The following is a 12,987-nucleotide window of genomic DNA, read 5'->3' on the forward strand; positions in this document are numbered from 1 at the left end:
AGAAGTAAAATTATCTGTGTAAATGCGTATTGACAGTAATCCAGGAGGGCTGGAAATAGATGTTAAAACAATGTAATTAGTATTTGGCTTTATTTCCAATGATTTCCTTTGATTTCCTAGGCTGTAACCGTACGGAATTCCATGGCTAAATCATTGTACAGCGCCCTGTTTGATTGGATCGTGTTTAGAATTAACCATGCACTTTTGAATACCAAGGACTTAGAAGAAAGCACCAAGGTATGTCTTTTTCAAGAAAGGTCTGTCTGTAGTTGACTCAACTGACTTAGCTTTGAGGCTGGTTAAGCATGCTATCACAGAGAAGCAGCATTTTTAGGGAACCAGAGGTCCATTTGAGCATTTCCCCTTAAAATATGAAAACAGAAACTATCACACATAAGCTCACTTAACCTTTCGGAGCGATTAAATGACCTGACAGCTGAAAGGTAATGTCGAAAGTAAACCAGAGATTAAATTGTGACTTGTTTATTGTTTGTAAGTTGCTTCTTCTTGGGAAAAAGCAGCTTACAAGTTGAAAATTACTCACTTAACAGTTGAATTGCCATCCGCTCTGTGGCAAAATCTCACCGACGTAGAGTAAATTGTAGATACAAGAAGCATAGAAGAACAGAGGTGGGGAATGATGGCCCTTTTATGTCTTGTGGACTTCAACTCCCAGAATTCATGGCTGGCGCAGGAAATTCTGGGAGTTGAATCCCACAAGTCATAAAGAGCCCATCATCCCCCCTCCCCCGCCCGCTATAGAGCATCCTTCTTATGCATTGTTTTCATGAATACACCATGCGATAGAAAACTGGATGACATTTTTTCCTCCCTGTCCACTTGGGGCACCTGTCTGATAACACATTATATATTCTGGAAGGATTCCACACACTGCCTTTTGCATACACACAACTTTTATAGCATTAGGTGGAGCGATGGCCTTGAGGGAAGGGAAAGTCTGCCTTCCGTACGGAAGCCACCAATCCTGCTCAGTCTCTTCCTGGGCTAAATAACTTTGTGCCTCAGTGATTACTGTTTGCTGAGCATGGTCAGAATTATTGACATAGGATTAATTCCTCCATTTTCTCCGGTTTTATTTGAAAGATTGCAGTAATTATTCTCAGATGTCATAAGATTGCAAGCTCACAGTGTTCTTTCACCGTTCGGTGTTTAAGGCGGAGTTTTTCTGCCTGTACCAATTCAGTTGGGGTTATGCACTTAATGCTCCCCAAGCAGATAACTACAATGTTTGGCACTTAGCAGACGGCAAATAAAGCCCAACTGCTCAAGTTTAGGACACATCATTGTTCAGACTTAATAGAAAACTTGCTTATATAATGCCGATGAACTTCTATGCCGCAGATACCTGCTGTTTTGTAGAATGAATTCTATATAGTACGTGCTGGTTTAATTTTCTTGTTGTAGAAGCTTTTATTGCATAGCAAAACATTTACGTTTTTTTTTCCGCTCCTCCCACCCAGTTGCTTTTCTCTTTTTAAAAAAAGCTTTAATAAAATCTGTGGCACAAAATTAGCAGTATTTTTTTTGCTCTATTATATCTACATTTTTAGATTAATAGCTTACATGCAGATTATAAGAACTTTTACCTTTTTTTGGTGTTTAATTCATATACAGTACGTTCTTTTGTGCCAGTATGTGCTTGCACCTTGATAAGACAGAGAAGCTCGCTTTTTAAAAAGCTGCTCTCTTTCTACGGCCCCGAATGCATGGACGTGTGCAAAAAACCTTCTAAATTAATTTGTTGTTGTTTTAACCCCTTAGTTGTGTCTGGCTCTTGGCAACTTCATAGGCCAGTGCTCTCCATGCTAATTAGTTACTCAGAAAATAAATCTAAGGAATTTTATTTGGTTAAATCCTTAAATCATATAGAAATAGCAGAGAGCTCAGCCTTAAAACCTGGAAATGTAATTGTTTGGGAATTAAATAATAAATGCTAAAAGCTTTTGAACGTCGTAGCAGTGTCTGATTTTTGTATTCAGTACAAGTCCTACATTAGCTTGCCTTGGAAAATATCTGTGGCATTTATCCTTTTATTTAAATTTTACTCTGGGTGAAAATAGCTCCTGGGATTAGTAAGGCCTCCATCTATTAGCTATTAACCATCTATCTGGTGGAGTATGCTTCCTGGTAATTGCAGTTTCTCTGAGAAGTAGGTTAAAAGGCGTCATGCCAGAAATAATATGGGGTGAGGGAGAGAAGTCTGGTAATTAGTGATATATTTTATTCAGGCCTGCACTTTCAAGGTCAGTTGAAGCACATGGTCTACACCAGGGGTCTTCAAACTTGGCCCTTTTATGACTTGTGGACTTCAACTCCCAGAATTCCTGGGAGTTGAAGTCCACAAGTCATAAAAGGGCCAAGTTTGAAGACCCCTGGTCTACACAGTGCTGAGGTTCAAAGAACGGCATAGGGCTACTGTATGATGGATGGAAAGCTTAGGTTGAAATCTTTTGACCTTTTCCAAAGAACGGAGAGACTGACTTAATGGTTGCAAATGCCATAGCAACCTTTTTTTTTTTGTTACATGACCCTGGAAGTTCAAGTATTAAATGCAGAATATCTGTTTTTCTTTCTCTTGCAGACTTTGTCCATTGGAGTACTTGATATTTTTGGTTTTGAAGATTATGAAAGTAATAGCTTTGAACAATTTTGCATTAATTTTGCAAATGAACGTTTACAGCACTATTTTAACCAACATATCTTTAAACTGGAGCAAGTAAGCCTGGGGGGGGGGGTAAACTATTTTTATTTTTGTATGATTGTTTCCCATAATGTAACTTAACTGTATTCCCCTTTTACTGTAACAACTTGAACCTCAAGATGATACAGTCCCTTGATCTCAACATTCCTACCGCTTTTTCCCCCTTTTCAATAGCTCTTGTTCTCAGTTAGGATTAAACCTAAGAGATCCCATATCTTTTGTTCCTTCAGCCCTTTGGAAAATGAAACAGTCAGCAAGACTACTGAGGGACATGTGGGGCCTTGCATTCCTTGGGCAAGTTATTTTTCCAAAAGATGCCCGCATAATTAAATGTCTCCCATTATGTGAGGGAATGTTGGGTTGACTCAGAGAAGGAGGAGGAGAACGCCAAGCCAATGCAGAAAGGATCTTTGAGTCCTGAGGAAGGGGGGAACAAAAGAAACAGTGAGAAAAAGATTTAAAGCAAACCTTTATTGTGTTAGATACAAGCTTGAAGTAAGAGGCTTTCAGGATGATATTATAATAGCCCAACTGCATTAAAGTATATTCCAAGACGCCTATTTCCTGGCTACCTTGAAAGGCGAATGCATTACTATTATGTCTCTCCTCCCAAAATTCCTATAAGCAGTCCAAGAAAGTATTTTCCACATCTGCTTGGCTTCAAAGTCAGTAGCACATGCCACAGTAATATCATTGAATGGCCTTCAAATATAGGTTTCCTCAGTCTTAACAGCAGGTGGTCTGATTTTTTTTTTCCCCTGCATAGAATATGGACGGGCAACTTGAAATCCAAAGACCACATGGCTCCATTTGGAGCAGCCAAGAGCCTCTCACTGGCAGGCTTTGCCAGATGATGAGCTAGCCAATGAGAGATGGATTAATGCAGGGGTGTCCAAGCTCGCCAACTTTATGTTCATAGACTTCAACTCCCAGAATTCCCTAGCCAGCAGTTGAAGTTCACCGGTCTTAAATTTGCCAAGCTGGATACCCCTGTCCATGTTAATGTGTTTCTGTGGCCATTAGCGACTGGAACTAAATTACATTTTAGTCAACTAGGAGCAGCAATAATCTGCAGTTATATAGAAATATGGGACAGACAGAGAAAGAGTACATGTGACGGTACTTGAATATATTGGGGGTGGGGGTGGGGCTTCCAATACCAGATCCAAATTTATGTGACCTGGAGGTCAAAATGTCGGTGACTAGTTTGCTTACAGTTGCTTGGATTGTAGACTTAATTTATTTTTCCCCAAACACCAGGAGGAATACAGACTGGAAGGCATCAGCTGGCATAACATAGACTATATTGACAACTCTGGCTGTATAAACCTCATCAGTAAGAAGCCCACAGGGTTGCTCCATCTACTGGACGAAGAAAGCAAGTGAGTCTTCTCCCTCCCAGCTTTCCTAGTTATCAGATGGTAGATGCTGGTAGTGAGTAACAGCATAAAAGGAGAAAATGAAATAAGAAATGTTCGCATGTTTGAAAGCTATCTGGATGGTAAGATAGGCAGATTCCTTTGACCAGACTAATTGTATGAGGTCAGAGCAGGACCATGTGTTTATCTGCATAGGACAATTCAGAGCTGGGACAAAACATTTTAACACGAACTGTTTCAGCTCTGGGCACCAGTCTGCTTCTAGAATTATAACTTATTGAGCTGGATTTTTTTCAACCATATATAATTGCCAAGGTGACATACACTGACTCAAAGTACAGAGCATCCAAGGATAGCCTTGCTATGTTTGTGCTGGAGATTTTTTTAAAAAAATCCCATAAAACAACATAAATTGAGTAATTAAATTAGTGATTCAATGCCCTTTCATGAAACTTTAAACATTATTGGCCTGTTGGATTTGACTCTTTTTCCTTGATTAGAATCAAAGATGAAACTAACAGTGGCAATTTTTCCCCATATGTCATGTTTGTAATGAGGCCTAAATAACACAGCTGGTTAGGGTGGTACAGTTAAGAGGTTATGTGTATGGATTAGCATTTCTCAACCTTGGCTACTTTAAGATGCTGACTGGGGAATTCTGGGAAATGAAGTCCACACATTTTAAAATGGCCAAGATTGAGAAACAGTGGTGTAGACTAGTGGGGATTGAGCCCCTCAAGAGAAAATGCTGAGTTAAAAATAAGTTACAATTGTAAAAAAAAAATAGCTTGAATAAATGATTTTTTTTTACTTGCTAACAGAGGCCTCAGGGACTTTTTTCTTTATAATAAAATTGTGTTCAATTTACAGAAATGTCTACAGAGGTGGTCCAAAGTATTAGAAGACCACTGTTCAGTGGCTGAAATGATGCTATCTTGGAACCATTTTCCTGTTTTTTCATGGAAAAATTATATTTGTTCCTAGATTTGGGAACAAAGTTAGTTTAATTCATGAAGACATCTTACTCGCTATAAAAATATTATTTAGTGTAGTATTATAAATCATAGTTTTCCAAAATACTAATTAATTTAGGACCAGAATAAAGTAACTGAAATTTGAACTTTCAGAAGAATACACCCCTTTCTATAATAGTTACGATTTTGATTATGTATCAGCAAAAAACATTAATGTTCCTCTTTTATTTCAGTTTCCCACAAGCAACCAATCAGACGTTATTAGACAAGTTTAAGCGTCAGCATGAAGGGAATCTCTACATAGAATTTCCTGCTGTAATGGAGCCTGCCTTTATCATAAAACACTATGCCGGGAAAGTTAAATATGGTGTGAAGGTCTGTAACTTCATCTCTGCTAACAATTTATTTTAAAATATATATTAATCCCTTTGGTTAACACCTAAAAATCACAATAATGCCTAGAGATTTGCATACTGATCAAAAAAGTGCTGGTTTAGCACTTGGGTGATAGAAACATTGTTTTAATTATTACAAGTTTTCAATTTGCGTTTGTTCTGTCTTTCTATACCACCTGGTCTTATGAAATGTATAAAATACATTTTATTCAATATCACTTGTTGTCTTTCTCCTCCTTTAGTGTTTCTCAACCTTGGTCACTTTAAGAAATGAGAACTTCAACTCTGAGAATTCCCCAGCTTGGCTGGGGAATTCAACTTCCAGAATTTGAAGTATGCACATCTTAAAAGTGACCAAGGCTGAGAAACCTTGTCCTGCTTTATTTCCTATTTAACATTATATTTGATTTTTTCTCCTTGTGTTTGGTTTGAACGAGACTTCTCCATATATAAATTAAATTAAACCTAAATTAAACCATATTGGAATGTGAGCATGGGAAGATACGGCTAGAAAATCTAGGGTCTTAGTTGAGCCTAACAGCAATAGCAAGAGCACGCATCTTTCTTCCAGTTTGGAGATGCCAGAATCTGAATCTTTTTCCTGCAAAGCTTATATTTGACCACTGAGCTAATTATCCTCAGTAAACAGTTATAAGAGATGGTTGAAAAAAACGGGAGCTTGATAGTGACACGCCGAGAGAATACTCTTGATCTTGAATGAGTTTAGATCTCGAGAGTCACCACTTCAGAAAAGTGATGATCTCCTTCATTTTTGTTATTTATTTATTAAATTTACGTGCTGCCTCTTTTGCTGTTCGAGGCCACTCTTTCATTGGGTATGTTCAAGCAGAGATTGAAGAGGTATCTGTTGGGAAGCTTTAAAGTAGACTTCAGAACAAAGCAGAAGATTTAATTCAGTGGCCTGAATTACCTCTTACAATTCTAAGATTGTTTTTTAAAAAAAACAGGCAAAATCAGAAGAGCTTAGTATTTGAACAATTCCAATGCAAGACTTGTGGGACATTCCAAGATATTACAATAGACTAAGAAGCAAAAAAAAAAGTTCTGAAAATACTATTTAAAATAGTTAAGGAAAATAACAAGACTATGCTAAGCTCTGCTTCTCTTCTTCTTTCTCATCAGGACTTCCGGGAGAAAAATACAGATCATATGCGACCTGACATTGTTGCTCTCCTAAGGAGCAGCAAGAGTGCCTTTATCTGTGGCATGATCGGGATTGATCCCGTTTCTGTCTTTCGCTGGGCTGTCCTCAGAGCGTTCTTCAGAGCTGTGGTTGCCTTTAGAGCTGCTGGTCAGAAGTATATTGAGAAAAAAACCGGTACGTATCAAGCGAGATGGGCAGCATATCAATTTAATAAACAAATATTGTATTCTGGTCTCAAAAGCGGCCATCCTTCTTGGATTCTTAGTAGATGCTATATTTTTTTGAGCAATTTCTATTTTCCAGTCTGCTACTTTATAAGAAATAGTCAAAAGAATCTTTAAAACATATATTAAAAAGATTCCAAAGATTTTGGCGTAAGAAAAAGGGAAAAACATGTTATAAAATATAAGAATATAAGATCATAAATATTCATGGTGATTTTTGAGTGTCGCTTTTGTTGAGAAGTACAATGTGCAGAGGACGTTTTAAGCTCTAGAATAGTGATATTAGATTTAGTTCATTAAGGTGTTATTGGGTTTAAATTTATTGTTTATTTATCAGTATTAGAACAGCCAATTATTTGTTTATTGTTTCCTAGAAAGTTTGCTGGCTACTGAGAACTTGAAAGGATAGCTATATCCTTTCTCAAGTTTTCTAGAAAACTTCACTTGTACTCTTTAAAAAGTCGATTTGTAGCCCCATATAGAGAACTATTTTGATTAGATGAATGGGGGAGAAAATTCAGAAACTAATTTTTGTCAATGATTTAGGATGGTTAAGATTTAAACTGTATTTTCTCCTATGTAAGCTGATTGGTAAGCAATGTTTTTTTTTCTTTTCAAAGTTGAAATCTAGTTTGAAACAAATGTATTTGTTTTAAAAAATTGGCACTTGGAGAGGATCACACAGAATGCACAGAAATCCCTTTTCATTGTACGGTTAGAATACGTAAACATTTACACAAAAGAGGATGTTTCAAATAAATCTCTGGCATTTCCATAAACTTCACAGAATACAAATTTCACGAGTATGCTTATAAATGCATGTAGTAAAGTCTAGCAGCTGTTAATTTAGAAACAGAGTAAATACATTCTTGCATGAACATCTGGTGTTCTTCTTAATAAGTTTCACTTCTTACAAGCATGTGTTGTTTGCCAGTCATGTTTAAGAAACCATTGTTACAGAAAAGCTTTGTAGCAGAGAGGGGTCTGTGGGCTCAAAAATCAAGAATAAGGGCTTTGCACTACTTTCACATCAGGATAAATATTCATGTGCACTTTCTCTAAATATGTGCACAAAATAGTTGTTTTCTTGTGAGGATTTGCTGGGAAACTGTAACTGACCCAAATTTCTTGGTGTGGGTCCAAGTAGTAACACTGAGTTTCTTCCTTTCAAGTAATGGCATTCATGTTTTGTAGCTATGTTCTCTTAACAAGAATTTTGGTAAGTAAAATGTCCTATGGGAAACAAACCTGATTCTCAGGAGTTTCAAGAGTTGGCCCAGGTCCCACACATTTCTCTCTCATTAGTAGAAGGTACTAATGGTTCCCTAGCCAATTATTTCCAAATTCTTATTTCTGGTGTGTGTTCAGAAGAAGTTACCTTCAACTGTTGCGAGCGGATACAGATATTTCAGCATAAGGTGCAAAGTTTTGCTTTGAAGCCATACAAAATCAATCAGTCCATCTGCAGGTTTAGCAAGGCAAATCCCTTGCTAAAATATTGTATGCCACAAAGTTATTTACTTCCTCCATTTCATTTTTTTTCTTATTGTCACATGCACCAAACTAAGGGATGTAAAGTAGCAAAAAAAAGGATATAAGTTTTATGGTAGACTTTTCCCCCTTTCTTATTTTTTTATTTACCTTTTTTTTGGCACTGGCCACAATAAAGTTTGTTCTGGTTTCATCAAATAATGCAATATAGGGAAAGAGTTCCGATGAATAGATACTATGTTTCATAAGGAAAAAAAATACTGGGTGTGCTCTTTAAAATGTGAATTGTCACTTACTAATTATTATCTTGATCACAGAGGAACTTAGCAGTTATGCTCCTCTCCTGTGGTTTTCTTATGCTAAGAACTTCTTTTTTTAAAAAAATCTTTATATATAAAATTGAATACCAAAATATATATTGATGAAAGTGGCTTTAGGAAAGAAAAACAATTTTAGAAAGGAGATGCAAAGAATTCTTATTTCTTTTTTTAATGCTTTCCTTGCCTGCTCCTTTTCCTTTGAAAACTCCTTTCCTTCTAGAATTCATATTTTTGGAACTGGATTTGTAAATGGACGTTCTATAAGCCTGTGTCGAAATGTAAAGGAATTCTTAATGATATTATGCACGCATCTTCTCCATTGAAAAGAGCCCCTTTGCAGGTTTTGCCCCCTGCAACCAGCAGCTCTTGAAATCTATGGGGTTTTTCTATAGCCTACATAGGAAAAACCTCTCTCCAAAGGCTAGGGGCCTCTGATTTAAGGGGTCTAAGCACAGTTGAGATAGTTTGATTTTAGTTCTTGCACCTGGCCTTCTGATGCGAACGTTCTGTATGCTGTTTTTACTGTACCTTTCTCCTCTTCCTCCTTCTTCACAAAAGGCGTATATCTGGTTTTAGATTGTGTCAATTGCTATATATATTGTCCCAAGGTTAAAAGATTGCCTGCAGGCTTTTTTTAAATTTTCCTCTAAAATCTACCTAAGGTAATGTAGACCACAGATGGGAAGTATCTCATGTCCATGTCTGGTTTTCATGTTAACTGTTGCTGCTGTTCAGTGTGCACCTGTGAAAACAGATTTGGGTTGAAATATTAATATTAATTTGCAATGCTGCTTCTGAAGTACCTGTGTTCTTATGGTGTCCTTTTCCTGTTTGTGCATTTGTGGTAAAATCTGAGGATGTAGAATCAGTCATACGTTATTGTCAGCAATGTGCTTAATCCACTGAGTTTGTAAATAATATCATATGTTATATTGGCAGGTCGTGCCTTGATAGCTGAAGGTAATTTTTTCCACATTATTTTCTATTCAGAAAAGCAATCCGTGAAAATCTAACGATAATTTCTCACATAAGAAAGTCAAATTCCAAGATGAATATCCGATGATTAATTCCATAATCACCAACTTTCAAGATTTATAATAATTATAATGTGTTTTTAAAAAATCACAGGTTTGGACATGATTAGCACCTCTGGGATGTCTGTGGTCTGGGATCATCTTCTTTTTAAACCTTTTTGTCTTGAGCGTTTTGTCTGCCTCACGCTACCAACTATTGTCTTTGGCATTTGGTTTGTCTTTCTCTTCTGGGCTGTTTTTGTGCTGCTCCAATGTTTCTGCCAGTTCAGATCTAAAGACACAACAGCTGGATCTACATCCACACTACACCATAAGTGGCTGTTTCTTCCTTTATTGGGTTATGTATTCTACCCATCATAGCAAGGGTCCTCAAACATGGCAACTTTAAGACTTGTGGACTTCAACTCCCAGACTTCCTCAGCCAGCAGGGGTTGAGGACCCCTGCATTACGTGTGAATCCGACTAGTGATTTAACCAAGAAAAAGAAAACTGCTGGAATTGGTTTGATGTGAATTAAAAGAGGGCTATCTTGAAATACATGATCAAGTAGGCAGGATGAATTTACAATAATCATGTCAGAGATTGCCAATTTGGTGTAGTGGTTAAAAGTACCAGACTAGAAACCAGGGATCTCTTGAGTACTAGTCCTGCCCCTCCCTCTCCCTCTCTCTCCCCTTCCCTTTCCCCCTTCCCTCTCCCTCTCCCCCTTTCTCTCCCTCTCCCCCTCCCCGTCTCCCCCTTCTCTCTCTCCCTCTCCCTCCCTCTCTTTCTCCCTCTCTCCCTCTTCCCCCCCCCCTTCAACATAAATGCCTTCAAAGCTCATAACACGCACAGTACCAGCACTTTTGGAATCCTTTCTGCTGTGTGTGAGAATTGTATACTTCAAATTGAAAAGCCAGTCTTATTTTAGCTGTACTGAAAGAATTTCAGTGTGTTTCCCTGGCTACCACTTGATCTACTGCTTCCAGCCCGCATAGGGTTTCCTTTTGAGTCCTACCTGAAGGATTTCTTGCAGATAAGACACACAGTTAAAATTGGTCTAACGCTTTATGTCTCAGTTGCGAAATTTGACATTTCCAGCATAGAATTATAAGCTCATTGAATAAGATTGGTGCAAGTCAAGTATGAGCAGACAATCTGCAATTGGAATTGGTGGGTTTGTGACTAAAAGTTCCATGTGTTAAAGAGCACTGCGGAAATGTATAATGGGTTTCGGGTCACCCAAAATTGATGCATTTATATCTGCTGCTTTAACCCCTTTTAAGCATCAGGATATATGATATACACATATTGGATTAAAACAGTGGCGATGTTAACTTTTAACAAAACACACGTTGCAATGTGCAGCTGTCTTTCAATGTCATTTATAGCTTATGAAAACTGCCTAGGCCAGGTTAAGCCACTCCAGCTTCAGTGTTACCTTTTCTGTACTTAAATTATACTTGAAAGACTCTAGGGCAGGGCTGTCCAACCTTGACAACGTTAAGACTAGTGGACTTCAACTCCCAGAATTTTGGGAGTTGAAGTCCCCAGATCTTAACATTGCCAAGGTTGGACACCCCTTCTCTAGGATTTATTTTACATTTCTTCAATAAACGACACGCTTTGTCCATTCACCAGAACTGCTCGAAACAGTAAACGGGCAGAATGGACCCGTGAGTTTTGAAACACTCTGTGTCAGTCAGACATTGTCCGCGCTTGTTCTTGACTCTTCTTTGGTTTCTGCTTATGTAATCTTTCTCTTTTTTTTCCATGTTTTTGTTTTGCTTCCCGAAGGGCATGATGATGCGGTTTTGAAAAATGTGGATAGTTTTAGCTTTCTCCATCACCCAGTTCATCAGAGGAGCTTAGAGATTCTACAGAGATGCAAAGAGGAGAAGTACAGTAAGGCGCCATATACCACCATCTCTCTGACATGACACTCACACACAGCAGGAAATGGAAACCAGGAGCAGTCTGTGTTAGCGAGGACGGGCCATGCTCAGAACGACCTAACACAGCAGACCTTAAATGGTGTGAAATGACAAACCAAGGAGAATTTGGAAGGCGGTTTTAGATTCAAGGATTTTCTAGGCAAGGGGAGCATTAAAGATCAGCTGTTGATGCCCTGAACCATACCTTAATTGCAAACCCATCTGCAGTATTTGAACCATTTGGTCAAAGTAATTATTGATTATTTCCCAGAGTTTCCGGAGATTGGCTCAAAATTCTTCTATAGCAGCAGCCTTTAGAGTAAAAGAAGGAAGATGCTAAAGGAAGAATTTGCTGAAAGGCATTATATATATATATATATATATATATATATATATATATATATATATATATATATATATGTATATGTATATGTATATGTATATGTATATGTATATGTATATGTATATGTATATGTATATGTATATGTATATGTATATGTATAGAGAGAGAGACAGAATCTTTTAGTAGAATCTGACCATATTTCTCATCCCCCTTTCCCCCCCTTTTATACAATAACATTTACCTAGGATTTAACGGCTTTAGCACAGCTTACGTAAAACCGATAAGCTGTCACGAGAACGCCTTTCATTCTAGAGAATGGCAAAGATGCCCTCGGTCTCCATTTCCTTCTCCTCACTTCTGTATGTTACGTAATGAACTAGTCCTGCATGAAAACCAGGCCCCCCCACCTTGCCTTTGTTACTAATGATGGCTGGATTCCTGTTGTGGGAGGAGAAGGGGTCCAGCAGCATGAAACATAACCCCCTCTGCCATAAAAGAGTAGCGCATGGTGTTTCAGGGTATCAGCTACATTGAGAGCCTACCAAAGGGCACCATGGTGCTAACTTGCTCATTAAGCAGCTTTGCATACACCATCGCAAGATGACTTCATTTGAATGACCATCTGCCTCATCGCTGCTCTTCAGAAAGGGGCGACTAGATTTTATATCCAAGGTGTATAGGAGATTTCTTTGGTCAATTGGTCAATTGTTCCAGAAAGCCTATTAGTGCTTTCCTTTCCTTCTTTGAATATAAAGGTTTGTAGCAAATGACATATCGCTGTTTATATTAATAAAGAAAATGCCTATCTCTCATGTATATGTCTTGAATATCTCCTGCAAAGATGGGTGCTCTGTGTGAAGATGACGTAAATGGTAAGTCTTGATGCAGGAGGATTTCTTCGCTTAATTCAAAAACGCATCTGAATAAAACTGCATAAGAATTGGTCTGCTAGTCCCTATAAAAAGTCCATCTAATCCAGCATGGGGGAGCTGGAAGCCAACAACTGGGTTATGGTGTGGGTTTTTTT

At 37.9% G+C, this 12,987-nt stretch overlaps 1 protein-coding gene across 1 annotated transcript in view; it reads left to right on the forward strand.

Annotated features, from left to right (window-relative positions):
- MYO9A (myosin IXA) overlaps window positions 1–12,987 on the forward strand; it is a 92,209-nt gene that overhangs the window by 41,046 nt on the left and 38,176 nt on the right. The window contains exons 11-17 of the mRNA XM_083371214.1: window positions 121–237; window positions 2,603–2,737; window positions 3,983–4,104; window positions 5,309–5,450; window positions 6,614–6,809; window positions 9,610–9,630; window positions 11,481–11,588. Coding sequence (XP_083227340.1) covers window positions 121–237; window positions 2,603–2,737; window positions 3,983–4,104; window positions 5,309–5,450; window positions 6,614–6,809; window positions 9,610–9,630; window positions 11,481–11,588 — 841 coding nt within the window. The remainder of the gene's footprint in view (window positions 1–120; window positions 238–2,602; window positions 2,738–3,982; window positions 4,105–5,308; window positions 5,451–6,613; window positions 6,810–9,609; window positions 9,631–11,480; window positions 11,589–12,987) is intronic.

Source organism: Vipera ursinii, assembly GCF_947247035.1.
Source record: "Vipera ursinii genome assembly, chromosome: 11".
NCBI lineage: Eukaryota > Metazoa > Chordata > Lepidosauria > Squamata > Viperidae > Vipera > Vipera ursinii.